This window comes from Varroa jacobsoni, unplaced genomic scaffold (assembly GCF_002532875.2).
Source record: "Varroa jacobsoni isolate VJ856 unplaced genomic scaffold, vjacob_1.0 scaffold_773, whole genome shotgun sequence".
NCBI classification, from domain to species: Eukaryota; Metazoa; Arthropoda; class Arachnida; order Mesostigmata; family Varroidae; genus Varroa; species Varroa jacobsoni.
The window spans coordinates 403,043-416,675 of record NW_019213675.1 but is presented as its reverse complement, the minus strand read 5'-3'; the positions used below and the strand labels follow the sequence as shown (position 1 = coordinate 416,675).

Genomic DNA, 13,633 nt, shown 5'->3' with positions numbered 1-13,633 from the left:
TTACGACTAACATAATATATTTTAAAAATAAAAAAAAAAATTTAGAGCAAGGAATTTTTATGATGGTAAAACCCTAATTTTACCACTATATTCTAGAAGTAACTTAGTTGTTTTTTAGGTTGTCTCCTAAGCTAAATATTTATTTATAATCCACAACTGAGCTTTCTAAAATTATCAAGAAAAATTATTGATATAGTTATTCCATTTCTATACTTATTAATTATATACGTGTCTATTCATACACATTGTCCACTTGCACTGAATATGTGTTCTGAGAAATGTATTTTTAGTGAGATATGCGCCACCGTCGACAACTTTTTAAAGGGGATAAGTGCTATTATAATGAACATAATGCAATGAGGACAACGAAACTCACTAAATATAGTCGACAGTCTTACAAGTGGCCTACTGCGATTACGGCAAAAGTGCTCTGAATTAGACTAATTTGTGGATAAATAGTGTTCTGTGTATCTATTAGCAATCGCTTCGTTCTATGCTAAAGCAAGTTAGAAACAGAAGGTAGAAACAGGCGCCTCGATCTGTGTTAGTGCCTTTTTATTGCTATATAACAGTTGCTATACCAAAATGAGTGCGCTCATGTGTGAAATCAAACAGTCGCAAGCTAGAGCATGGATATCTATTAGTTAGGCAAATAATAAAAATTCAGTTTCTCGAAGTACAGCAACATAATCATAGGTAAAAACTGATGTGTAGAAATTCATTACGATTGGAGGGCTGTTCAAGGTAGGTTATGGACTGAATCTCAACATACAGTCGAGTTCAATATACGACAAAGAATATTTTCTACCTTTTAATAACCATCGAACGTGCTGTTTTATACCTATGTGGTGCTACATGTTAATTTCTAAAATGCATCGATTTCGGTTTCCTGAAGTATGGCCCACATATTCATAAAGTGTTCATGCTTTCTTAAAATAAAGATTCACTTTGTCCACGTACTAAGAAGCACATAGGATCCGTCGTGCATAGCTGATTTGTTAATCGCTTGAAGGTAGCGAATTATGGGTCCTGAAGTAATGCTATATTGAAGCTTCGGTAGGTAATGTAGAGACAGTTTGTTTTAATTGCTTAATTATACCAAGCAAAATGTATATTCTGTTTCCAAATGCGCTCACCTTCGTGCTTTCTTTTCTTGCGTCGTCGACGCACGCCTCTCCAAATCTGTGGAAGGCTATTAACTTTACCGGGGCCAAAGAGACGCGAAAATCGTAACACTTTACCAGGACGGAAGTGTGGGAATAAGCGGGTTACATCAGCATGACGATATTTTTCAGGCAGCATACGAGCCAAAGGAGTATTAATCATCGCATCGTTTACACTTTTGTCATGATTCTCAATGTCATCGGTGTGATTGTTGTCACTGGCTTTGGCGTTGGCGTCGTCGGCGTTTGCAGGTGGCTCCCCCGCACTTTCGTACTTATTACTGATTTCCAGCTTCGGTTCTTCTGGCGTCATTTTCTTTTCCTTATCATCCTTTTCCTTCTCCTACAACAGAACAAGCATGAATAAAGACTAATTTTTATTCATTCTGACAGTTGTATGTTACTCTAGACGAACTTGTTGTTTTAAGGTGAATTCTATCAATACGTTTATAATAACTTAGAGAACTCAGTAAATCATTGATGTTGACTTATTAGATGGCACTAAGAAGTACGAGAATGCGTAAACGAATTTTTTGGATCACAAAATTTGTAATGTTCATTAACCCTGTACAACCATCTAATAATGGGGTCAGCGTATAACTGACAAATCGCAGATGTCACTATCCTTTCAATCGGTTAGCAGCGGTTACTACTCTGTCGGTAAAAACTAAAGTAGCTTTATATGCCTCCCATTATACTTGAAAAAATACTTATTTTCGAATACCACGAGTGTCATTAAGTTCTTGCTATGTACCCTGAACACTTCAGGTTATCGCGGGTGAGTTCATGTACCTGACTAACTGAGGGCCCAATAATTGTTTCGCATTTTTGGTTTACTTTTTATCCTTTAGGCGTGTGCATTTACCATCTTATAGAAAATGTGAATAAGCTAATATATTTCTCGGAAAAGCAGTGCTACCCTGGCAAAGCGCTCCGAAGCCTCCTACATGAATAGCCGTTACAAAACTACATAATCGAATTTTGTATGGTAAGTCAACCTGGAGCAACCTGGATAGTGTGTTACCGGAAGAAACTGTCTCTCCATACTTACGTTGGAGCGAAAACAATAACCAGTCTTAACCTGTCAATAGTATATTACTTCCATATGAGTATATTGTTTACCTATATTGTACGGTTTTCTCGATAGGACGGCGCCGTCCCCAATATAGGTTATGATTGAGGAGTCGTCTCTATGTCTCAGTTATCGTAATAATAGACATCCAATATTATTATTTTCAGGAACGACGACGTATGTACGTAGAGAAAGAATGCTCCATAGATAAACATACATAAGCAAAATAACTAAGAACCTTAATATTCGATGTAAAAATGCAGCATCTACACACAGTATTTATAGATGCATTCTATTCGTAGATAAATGAGCCAACCTTACAACGTTAAAGCATTATGCAACATTTGGCACCTTTATTTGGCAACATTTGGCACGAAAATGGTTAAACAGCCCCCCTGAATTTCTGCAGCCCTCACTACAGCTCACTACAATGATGACCGAAAAGAACTTTGGCATTCACTTTTAATGGAAGCATCGATCGATGATCAATTGTCACGACACAAGATGTTTACGTACGAAGCGAAATCGAATTGTCGTGACAGATTTCTTTGGTGTTCATTCACATTAAATAGAGTAAACTTATTAAAACTGATTTATTTGATACAAAAAATATGTCACTCCACACTAGTGTATAATCTACGTTTCTCTTTATGTCTCTCTTGCTTGATATAGGATTGTTGCATTGAACCTGCGCCCTCAATGGTCCGCCTGCTTTTCTGAGTCAAATGGTTTGATGCTATCAAAAGCTTCCTCGCAGCTTGCCTTGCCTAACATGGTGATACTATTTGTGTTATCTACTTGTGTTTTGTTTCTTTCGCTTCCTTTTTCTTCCTATCTGTTTCTCATGGTGGTCGGGCTGGGGTGGCCTTGTGCCTCTTTTTTGTAGTAGAGCCCCTCGGTCGTCCCCTTTTCGGTCTAACGCAGAAGATTAACACGTGCAGAGTGCCCGCACGATCCTCGTCCGAGTGACAACACCTGTGTGTCTGTATACGGCCGACTAGTCATCACTTGTGAAATCCGAAGATCATCGTCAACATTTATAATGCTTGAGATAATGAAAATACATCAAAAAATTATTACCTCCAATAATGGAGCTGTTACCGGCGATGAATCTGGCGCTTGTCCGGTCCCAGCGCCAGTTCCATTCCGTTGGCCGCCGCCCTCAAACGCCTCACCACGATGGGCCTTCGGAATACGCGATTTGTCGTCGGCCTCAAGCTGTTCGTCCGCCAACTCCGTTTCGTCCGAATAGTCAACCGCCGCAGCAGACTTTTCTCCTGGAAGTGGACGATAAACGAAGCAGTCAGCAAAAGACGACCACGACGACCTTAGCTGCCGAAGTTGCTATAGCAAATCATCGGATAGAAAAGTGCAAGGGGTGCAACCATTCAGCATAGTAGATATAATAAATAGTGGACCGATTATTACGGTGAAAAGAACTACTATAGTAATGATTTGTACGACTACGGCGTCAAACTATATGGCATGTTTTAGCCCACTGGTGTGTACCTTAGCAAGCCAGTATTTAATTTCGTATTTCACCTTGTGTGTAGTCGACCTCAGTTTCTTCCTGGCATTCCTCGGCCAGCTCACGGACAAGACCTCCAACCCCCATCTGAGTTAGCTGGTGGAGGCTCCGTCGAGCCTGATCGTCGAAAATATCATCTTCAAGGGCGCCCTCCGCATTAACATTTCCGAACAACAAGTTAGTCAAGACGCCCGTGGAATCACCGGGATAACAGCCATTGCGTTCGACCATCTCCTCATCTTCGTCTGACGACATCGTTCTGTATCTCGTGCTTGAACCTCCGCACTTCTGTAACTCAAGAAGTAATTTTCAACATTTAAAATTTAAAACTAAGGCCCATACGAAAAGGAACTTATTGAATAGCCATCTCGTATTCAGATATTATAGTCAAGGATTATCTAATCTCGCTCCCTTCGGCCAGCCCGTGACTTCAGTTGTCCTATTTGACGTCAAGATCATGTGCGTGCAAGCATTACCGATACGAGCATCTCTATAAAAAGGTAGTCACTGGTTTTCAGTAGTTTGAGCTATATTGCCATGTATTACTTAGAGCCTGCATGTTTCCGAACTGTAATTCACATGAAAGGCGTACTTAGCACAGATATTGAAGGCAGCTTCAGGCAGAAACTGATACTAGACAACAGCACATACGTAGGGTCATACGATGGTAACAAACCAATGTTTTATTCTTTCAGCTGTTGGTTGAAAACTGAAAAACTTGTATACTTTCACAGCGACACTGATTAAATACGCACTGTTTTATATAGGTAGTAATATATATATATATATATATATATATAACCCTACATAAACTTCACATCCTTTTTTCTTTTAGCCTTATATCAACTTCAAGTGCGTTAATTGACTCACGTCAACTAACGCACTAAACGGTATTAGCTTAATAAGCTTTTTTTCTTATCTAAATAAGATTTTTTTAGAATTACTCATGAAACTTTATGCGGGTCGGTATTTAACGAAGACTAAGAATAAGCACATACTGGAAGGACAATTGGAAGGTCTATAAAAACTGGCGACTTTTAACACTACATTACAAATGAGGTAAGAACAAAATGTACAGTTCGTTTGATTCGTTAATATTGACGAACCATACCGCTATCTCAACAAGTAAAATTCTTGACAACTACTAAAGGATGTATATATATATATATATATATATATATATATATGTATATATATGTGTATGTGTTCCGAAATAAATAAATTGACGTAAATGTTTAAAAAGAACCTTGATTATCGATTGTTTTCAATTTGTTTTTTGCACAATACTCTGCCAATAATTGCACATAGTTGAATCAAGTGGCAAATAAGCGGCGTGCCAAAAGAAAACTAATCACCTATATGTCGATGATATCCTAAGTATTCACCACAGATTAGAAGTTCCACAAACAAAACGCGTAAAAAAAATAATTCTGTAGAATTAATAATAGAAATTGAGTCACAACACAACACAGTAGGATCAATGGGCTATTCAGACTTGCCAAAACTACAACTGACTTGAGGTAAAGGCGCTCGATTTCAAAACAGTGCGTGTCTTATATGCAGTTGTATGGGATGGGAAAGGTGATAACGTTTTGTCAGGGGAGAGAATAGTCAATGAAGATAAAAAGGCGCGAAATTTAAATATCGAAAAAATGAACAAATGGTATATACTTTAGAAGAGTCTACATATCTACTTTTTATCGTTGCGCAGCAAAAGCTGAAACATCTTGCGTTGTCACATCCTCAACCAGAAAAACATAAGCTACATATATATGTGCAGAAAATGTATGTATACACCCTTTACGCTATAGTCAAAGCGCATGCTAAATTTAGAAATGCCATTTCACGCTAGAAGGGAAGTAAATAATGAATACAATTAATATATCGGTACGTAGATCGACGGGTTCCTTTCAACATCAGTAAATCAATGCTGATCCGTGATATCGTGCTGCTGAACGCATGTCTTTAACTTTGTAGGAGTACGTGTTTGACAATGGATTGTTGACCTAAGTAAATAGTAATTTTCAAAGAATTTTTTAGCCTGATCAATCAAACCTGTATTATCAATGTTACAACAACCAAACTACACATCCCTATCTGCCTCCTCCAGGGAAGAACGCATTAATTTGCATGTGCTTCTTAAACCTCATTTCGACTGATGATAGCTTGAGAATCCTTTTTAGGAAAGGACTGTGGAAAAATTAAGGATGTGCAGGGTATCGCTTGTAGAGATGATATGTATCATCCATTTTTTATTTATCTGCTACGTTGTATGGTTCACCATTGATATTGATTACTGTACCATGGCTGCGCTTTAACTAGCAATACATGATTTCATCAGCTACAGATTTAGCCTTTGTCTTTAGTTGTTTTACTACATTATATAAGTAAATAACCCAACGCTCAAAATTTCAAAGAGATTTCAAGTACCAACACTATAAATAACACAATTACTTATCATAAATGTAAATCTTATTGAGCAGAAAGCCGCGCAGTACATGTCTTCAAGAAAAATTGTTTCCTAGCATATCCTAATAGTATAAGCTTTGTAGCTGACTATTTGAATTCAAACCTCCCCTTTTAAACAAATTCTTTGATATGCTTCTGTTTTTAACAAAATCAGTGATCACACTGGATTATCTTTCTTCATATTATTATGCGTAGCTAGGTTATAGATAGATAGTTTTGGCGCAATGCTTAATGCTTTCTTAAACATCATAATGGAATAAAGAGTCATCAGCATCACGGTAAAACTGGCCAATTTTTATTACCCTCAGCATTTTTTTTGTATCCTCCGTAATCATTACTTTCACCATTGTTAGCAGTCTATATATATATATTCTTTGTCACCGAGAGCTAATTTATGAGCAACTTCTAATGAACTTTTTCTTCGTCTTAAACAATATAGTATATATATTTCTTTACTTTGGGCTTGATGAGGAGGTCGCGATGGCTCAAATGACCTCGTATACAGAGGTGTCTGCGACGCGAACGGGTGAAGTAAAGTTCTCATTTAAACCAACTCGGAGCTAGAATGCAGCTTAGCCTTTTGAATCAGCTCCTGTCTCTTGCTAACCGTTATAGATCACCCTCTTAAGCCCCGTTTACAAACTGCTTTTAATCGCTAGCCGAGCCAAGAGTAGCGTCATAACTCAGATGACGTGATGGAATCACTTCAGGAGAACCATTGCACTCAATAGTATATCGCTTTCTTATCTCCGACGATGTTCAGGTCATGGGTTGTACGTTCTGCCCAAATGCACTTTCTTTCGTTTGAGCTAGCACAACGGTATATTTAACAAAGCTGCATAAGACGTTTACTAATTTACAGTGCTCTCTTTATCAATCATAATAATTTTTAGCATGGTGTATATAGCTTCCTTTCCTAAATATTGATGCTTCCTATCGAACTGCCTCAAGACCGTGGTGCCTATTATGATATGCTAGATTAATGTAAGTAGAATAATTATATTAACAGCACTACCACCAGCTACCAGCTAAGGAGGGTAAGGAGACTTGTATGGAGAAGGTGCACACAACATGAAGTAAAATGCCTGTGATATATGTATGTATGTATGTATATATATATATATATATATATATATATATTTTTTTTTTTTTACTAGAATGTGTTATAACAGCGAAGTGAAACAATTGCTGTTTATATTACTTTGCCTATTTTCGTCTTGTACCTACTGTAGGTAGAAGCATTGTTTGATATACATATACGTTTTTTCGATCGGTGTAAAAAATGGGACGTCTATCTTTTTCTTTCTTTTCTTCTATGCCTATAATCTTATAAGAATATATATTTTCTTGTAGCTGACTCGATAGGTTGTCGAGCTGATAAGCTAACTTTACCAGCATCGTGCGATGTTGCTTTTTACTCCGTTGATACCATTACTCTAAACATGGTTACCTTTCAATACCATCGCACGGGTCCCTCGTTACCTACATCATCGCCTGTATTTTTGCCCGGTATGACAATAGTGATTTGTGGACATACCAGGTAGAATCTGAGGTTCCAAGTATGCTTCTTGTATAGAACAATGCGTTGGAATAACCGGAACAGTAATTGGACTTCTTCTTTGATCCTATCGTCCAGTTCGTAATAGATGCCTTTGTGTTGTTTGTGAATTTTTAGTTCTAGCTATTACTATCGTGTCACTCGTCCTTTTCACTAACTCCTTTCGCTTTATTTTCTAATTTAGCATTATCTAGAGGGCCTTTTTTCTTTTTACTTTCTGAAAACTTCTTCATTTATTAATTCACTTGGCTCGAATTTCCCGTCGAAACGTTATTATGTAAATCGTCGATTATTTAAGCAGGATGAGATCATGTTCCGATTTGCACAGACCGCGTTTATAGTTTTTATTGGTTTGTTTTCTTTTTTTTTATTTATGTATTTTGTCAATATTATGATAATTTTTTTTAGGTTAAACTATTCCTTAGCCTTGTTTCTTGCAACTGTTTACTATACGTGTGATATTATTATATGAGATTTTCATGTTAGATAGTCAGTCGTCTTTGATTGCCGTATTATTTCCCGGCATTTGTTTTCACTACCCGTGACCGACATAAGGTGAACAAGTCCACCCAATGTGTCGCTTCAGCGTTGACGAAGTTAGACACGGACAGCTGGGGCTGACTTACCAGTAGTTGTGAGTTGAAGCAATCAGCTTTCCGTGATTCCCGACTGCGGCAGTGGATAACCGCAGCAGAAGTTACACACAGACTTTCTAGAAGGCAAAGGGCAATTTGTATCACCAGTTTACCAGCACACATGTGGCCACCGAATAACAGGACAGCACGTCCTTTTTTGTGTGAGTCCCAGACGGTAACAGATTGAACAAACTGAATCCACTAATAATCCACCTATCCGGATGATCAACTCCCCTTAAGGCGCCACAAAGAAGTCGCCGGCGGGATATTAGGACACATCTACAACGGAGCCTTTCGCGGCGAATATCGCGGAGCTCCGGATGATGGTCCTCGAATATCTACGTGGTAGGCAACTGAACATATTGCCAGTTCAGCCCTTGAGATTATTTCTGACATGTTTCTGCTGTTTACATGTTCATGAAGCGTCCCCGTTTGGTGGCATTGCTGGATCCGTCATCAGATTCTTCATCACTTGCCATAGGTGGTATCAGTGGAGGCGAAGGTAGCCGTTTCAGGCTTAACCGCAACTCCTCAGAGGAAACGTTGTTACTCTAAAATGAATCCAAAAAGTGACGCGGCTTCATCATAGTATTACGAATTCGGTATATGAACAGACAGTCGTAGAAAACTACTACAGGGATAAGCCATTATAATAAAAATGATAAAAAAAATAAGTTGTAGAAGCTAGCATTCATTTCTAGCTTTCTAGCACAAAAAGATATTTTTGAATTTTACCTTCCAGGCGCGTGTGACCTTACTGCCGCCATTAGAGACGTTGTCCTCATCATCGTCATCACTAACTGGTTCTTCCCTGTAGCCTAGTTGAGCAGGGCACTTCATGACAAGGTCCTCCTTCGAAAAGAGCAATGATCGGCTTTTGATCGTAGCAGGCATGTCAGCGGATTCGCCTGACGCTTGTTCACCCAAGCGAGCAAGTAATTCTCCTGAAAACAATTAGGAGAACGTAACTATCAGCAGACTGCCAATGGATCCTGATCTACTATCTATTCTTTTCTACTAAAACTCAATTAAACACACCACAAGGCAACGAAAGAGACAAAAGAATGGAAAGCACTTGCCGTTGAGTTTTTCCAGCTCTCGCTGTTGATTATTTGAGCCCTTCGACTGATGGTAGAACGAGTTCTTGAGGTTGGGCAGGAGCAGCAAGGAGAACGACAGGAGGAGCACCATTACGCACGTCGAAGTCTGCGCGCCATTATTGGTTGTGCCAGAAACGCTTCCGTGCTGTTGATGCTGTTGTCCGCTGATCTGGTTCTGAAGGCGGCGTAACTGCATCAGCAGCGAGTTATTTTGCCGCTCAAGGCTTTCGACCTTGCGCTGTAACTGTACATTCTGCTGACTGCAAGCTTTCACTTTGCTCTCTAGCCCATCCACATACTCTTTTTTTCGTTTTCGACTATCCTGTGCGCTCTGTTTGTTACGGATCTTGCGGCGAATCTTCTTCAGCTCACGCTCCTCGTGTTTAGTAAGCGGGAGTTGTGAAGGAATACTGACTCCTTCCTTTTTCATGAGCCGAACCTCTTCGTCGGTAAGCACGAGTGTACCTCCTGGCCCAGTAATTGTGCGACCTTCATGTTGTCCTCGTCCACGCTTCAGCGTTTTGATGGCTGTCGTCGTAATGATCTTGTGGGGACGTTCGCGCCCACCGATGCCGGTCAGTGATCTGGCTGGGGCGTCACTTGAGGTGATAATGATATCGGCAGCAATGTCCGTTTGCAGTACATCCTCCTCATCAATCTCCTCCACCTCCTCAACATCGCATAGCTCCTCCTCGTATACAGGCGATGAGGTCACGTCCAGTTCAATGTCTTCATCACCAGTGTCCTCCTCTTCGCCACCGCATGACGAAACCCCCGATGACGTTGAGAAATGGGGTGAATTTGGTGGTTCCTGCTTCATTGTGCTACTGGGATAGGAGCCATTGACAAAACCACCCTTCGTATGGCTGTGATCGTTGGGTGTCGCCTGTTGCTCTTTAGGTTGCACGGCCTGTGAACAGTAAGAGTGCTCGCACATAGCTAGGGGGTCGATTGACTCCTTTTTAATGTCAACTTCTTCAATGTCGGGAATGCAGAGTTGAGATCCGGCCGTGTCTCCTGTCGAATGGAAGAATAAGAGCGCTTGCATGTATTGTGTGGGAGTTCAGATTTCTAAATTAAAAAAATCTTGATGTTACTCACGGATTGGTGAAGAAGCTCCATTGGTGCACGACTCAAGTTATAGAGACGGCGATAATACAAAGGGTGTGAAAAAAAAATAGAGAAAAACCATTACCAAATGGGAGACACAACGTTTACAATGTCCATTAAGATACAACCTGCCACTACTGTTAACTACATATACATACGTACCATTAGTAAGATATTTTGTCCAAAATTCAACGGACGAATCCTCATTAGGAATGTAGTCGTTCTCTAATTCTGAGGGGAAATCCGACAGAAGAGACGGTTCCTTATCGAAGATGGAGTCTATCGGATCTCGATCCAAAAAGTCGAAGAAGTTCAGGGTGTCAAGAGAAGTCATTGTTGACGCGGGCGATGGGCTTCATAAACAAACCAAATGATCAATACAAAGGCGAAAAGTGTGTTTCATTTTTTTCAGCTTCACAGTTCAATTCAGATACACGACAAACGTGAAAAAGCTAATTCAGGATAGGATGTTCATTGCAATTGGTAAAGATACACAGAACTGAACACAAATTAACTTTGTAAATTTGTCCCCATTTACTTAATTTTAGCTGAAAATAGAATTTTGCGTGCCACTAACCCAACAGCACCAATCAGTACTAAAACAATGACTACTGGCAGTCAGAAACAAAAGTTCGTAGTTCCGGTTAGAAACTGTGCGATACCTCACTTGATCAGAGATGATCAAGTGAAGTACTCTCCTTCCGTCTCATTGTTACGATTTTGATTTAGTACGGCGAAAATATTATTATAATTATTGTACACAGATAATACATTTAGAACATACCACCAAATTGTTTCCCGCCTATCCCCTCAACCTACTCGACCTTTTACTTAACATGGCCTATATCAAGTAAAAGTATTTTGTAATGGACACTTTTTCCGTAGTTGTCAATTTAATTTACGTCGGGCGCCTCCGTCTTTTTTTAAAGTGAGGTTATTTGCTTGCCGAAAAGTAAATTGCCTACCTTACATTAGCAAGGGGTAACAACTAGCCAAGTAAAGAGTTATTCAATTAATTTTCGTCTCGTTAAGATAAAAAATTCATTTATATAAATATATATATAAAGTATGTAAATTACTTTCAGTCAAAATGTTGGTGCATCGGACTGAAATGAAAGGACGATCTTCATCCAATCGATCACAGTCAGCAAAATAGCGCTGCACATTTTTATTACATTATGGTATTATTATAGGGAAAGCTTCACCGGAGCCGTTGACACTACCCATGCGACCTAGGTGTAACCGCTCACTTAAACACTTGTCAACCATTTACTCACTTAGTTTAATCGAGAAATAATACTATGCGACAGTAGAACATAGCAGCTAAACGTTCAGCAAAAATGCTACGGCTCATAGAGGTCCCAGTCATGTGAAAATAGATTTGTGGTATTTTACACCTAAACCACAGTTACTCGATGTAAGCCTACTGGTGTTTATCATCCCAGTGTTTCCGGCAAAATTGATGGTCAACCGTTGCCGACTGTATTTAATCAACGGCACAGATCACATTCAATTATTGGAAACCAGTCCGATCCGTAACCATTCTACCGCAATCAATCAGATACTACAACGCCATTGATAAAATCTAAGACAAGTAATACGCCATAGCTTAAGCCTAGGAGCCAACCGGTTAAAATAAAGAGCTAGATACTACGACTATTTTTTTTTTTGGTTATTGCGTCTAACAGGCAGTAATTGACACAAACTTGCTCAATTTTCTCTCTGCTCGTTGATAGGCGCTACTGTGCTTTCATAGGCAGCTGTCCGTATTAATAAAAAGCAAATAAATTTGTACAAAACAGAGCAATATACACGGCTTGACATTATAGTCGGCGCCCGGTCGCGTAATTGTAGCACGTGGAAAACATAACTACAGTGCCGACAAAACGATATATAATTCATATATATGTATATATATATATATTTTTGAGACTTGTTAGATTTTATGAACTTTATCACACGATAGATGGTCGATTTTTTAGAAACCCTAATACACCGTGAACGTTGTGCACCTATGTCACTTCACAGATCCACGCCTGTTGAACACGTAAACTGAGGCACATGATCGGTACTAAAGCCCATATCACATCACTGCCGATGGGTGATTACTGCGATTGCTACATTACGACAACGGCTTGCGTTGTCAGCGCGATCATCATCTCTTTCTTTCTTTCTCGTTCTGGGCCCCGCAGTCAATATTCCGTCTGTTCGTCTGCCCCTAGAGATAACCATTTTCATGTCGTCGCTGTTATCTTGACCGCGTCGCGTTACGAAGACATACAAAGACAAATCGAGAACAACATCATTGCGTACCACAGAATAGCACAAGTGTCCATTCTATAATTCTACACAGTATATATTTGACACAAATTTGTCTCGATCCAGCGAGATGGGACCCCTGTCCTCTCAAGCAAACTGAATAAACTAATTTGCCCCTTTGTAGCTACTTTTACTTTTTTTTTTTTTTTTTTTTATAATCCATATATTATCGACTATCCTATTAATTACGGCGAACAAATCTGTACAAACCTCGCCGGATGTAATCTTTACAATAGCGAGATACTTGGATATTTGTCTTATGAATGAGTGGTATCGTTTGGCCAGTTCGAAGCACTTGAACCTCCATGATTTCTAAGACATCTTGTAATCAAGGTTCCTGTAATATAACGAACATCGTAGATACAAGCTAGAACACAATTGGTTATGCTGTAACCGCATTTATATATGTTCTAAATGCGAGTAATAATGCACGTTAAACATATGTTATATTACTGTACTTCCTGAACAGCTGAAGCTACGATACCATAAATAATGCTAAAATATTTTGGACCTTTCAAGGGCCTCCAATAATAATAATAATAATAACAAAAAGATATTAATTAAAAAAAAAACACTAGAAATTGACGCGATTGCCCATCTTGTTAAAATCAAAGGCTTGGAATTCTTCGAAAAATTATAATAACTACTGTCTCGTAAGAAAATACCTGACTTTACTCCT

At 39.1% G+C, this 13,633-nt stretch overlaps 2 protein-coding genes and 1 long non-coding RNA gene across 10 annotated transcripts in view; 1 reads left to right on the top strand and 2 right to left on the bottom strand.

Moving 5' to 3' along the window:
* LOC147753067 (uncharacterized) overlaps window positions 1-3,076 on the top strand; it is an 11,770-nt gene extending 8,694 nt beyond the window's left edge. Inside the window, exon 3 of the long non-coding RNA XR_015312351.1 lies at window positions 2,015-3,076. This is a non-coding gene — a long non-coding RNA (uncharacterized LOC147753067). The remainder of the gene's footprint in view (window positions 1-2,014) is intronic.
* Window positions 1-13,633, bottom strand: part of Taf1 (TATA-box binding protein associated factor 1) — a 27,800-nt gene that overhangs the window by 9,407 nt on the left and 4,760 nt on the right. The window contains exons 1-4 of one of the 2 annotated variants that reach the window (XM_022838726.2): window positions 5,119-5,304; window positions 3,778-4,051; window positions 3,316-3,512; window positions 1,137-1,506 (exon numbers count right to left, since the gene is read on the bottom strand). In XM_022838726.2, coding sequence (XP_022694461.1) covers window positions 1,137-1,506; window positions 3,316-3,512; window positions 3,778-4,018 — 808 coding nt within the window. In that variant the 5' untranslated portion in view covers window positions 4,019-4,051; window positions 5,119-5,304. Of the gene's footprint in view, window positions 1-1,136; window positions 1,507-3,315; window positions 3,513-3,777; window positions 4,052-5,118; window positions 5,305-13,633 lie in introns of those variants that run through there. The other variant, XM_086969687.1, reaches the window with a different exon arrangement.
* The window catches only part of LOC111263534 (uncharacterized), a 23,663-nt gene continuing 16,535 nt past the window's right edge, over window positions 6,506-13,633 (bottom strand). For 3 of the 7 annotated variants that reach the window (XM_022838681.2, XM_022838682.2, XM_022838683.2), the window contains 4 exons: window positions 10,798-10,988; window positions 9,505-10,542; window positions 9,161-9,369; window positions 6,506-8,976 (listed from right to left, as the gene is read on the bottom strand). In XM_022838681.2, the coding sequence (XP_022694416.1) occupies window positions 8,833-8,976; window positions 9,161-9,369; window positions 9,505-10,542; window positions 10,798-10,969 (1,563 nt within the window). In that variant the 5' untranslated portion in view covers window positions 10,970-10,988 and the 3' untranslated portion in view covers window positions 6,506-8,832. Of the gene's footprint in view, window positions 8,977-9,160; window positions 9,370-9,504; window positions 10,543-10,797; window positions 10,989-12,647; window positions 13,106-13,164; window positions 13,292-13,633 lie in introns of those variants that run through there. The other 4 variants (XM_022838684.2, XM_086969688.1, XM_022838685.2 and 1 more) reach the window with 4 other exon arrangements.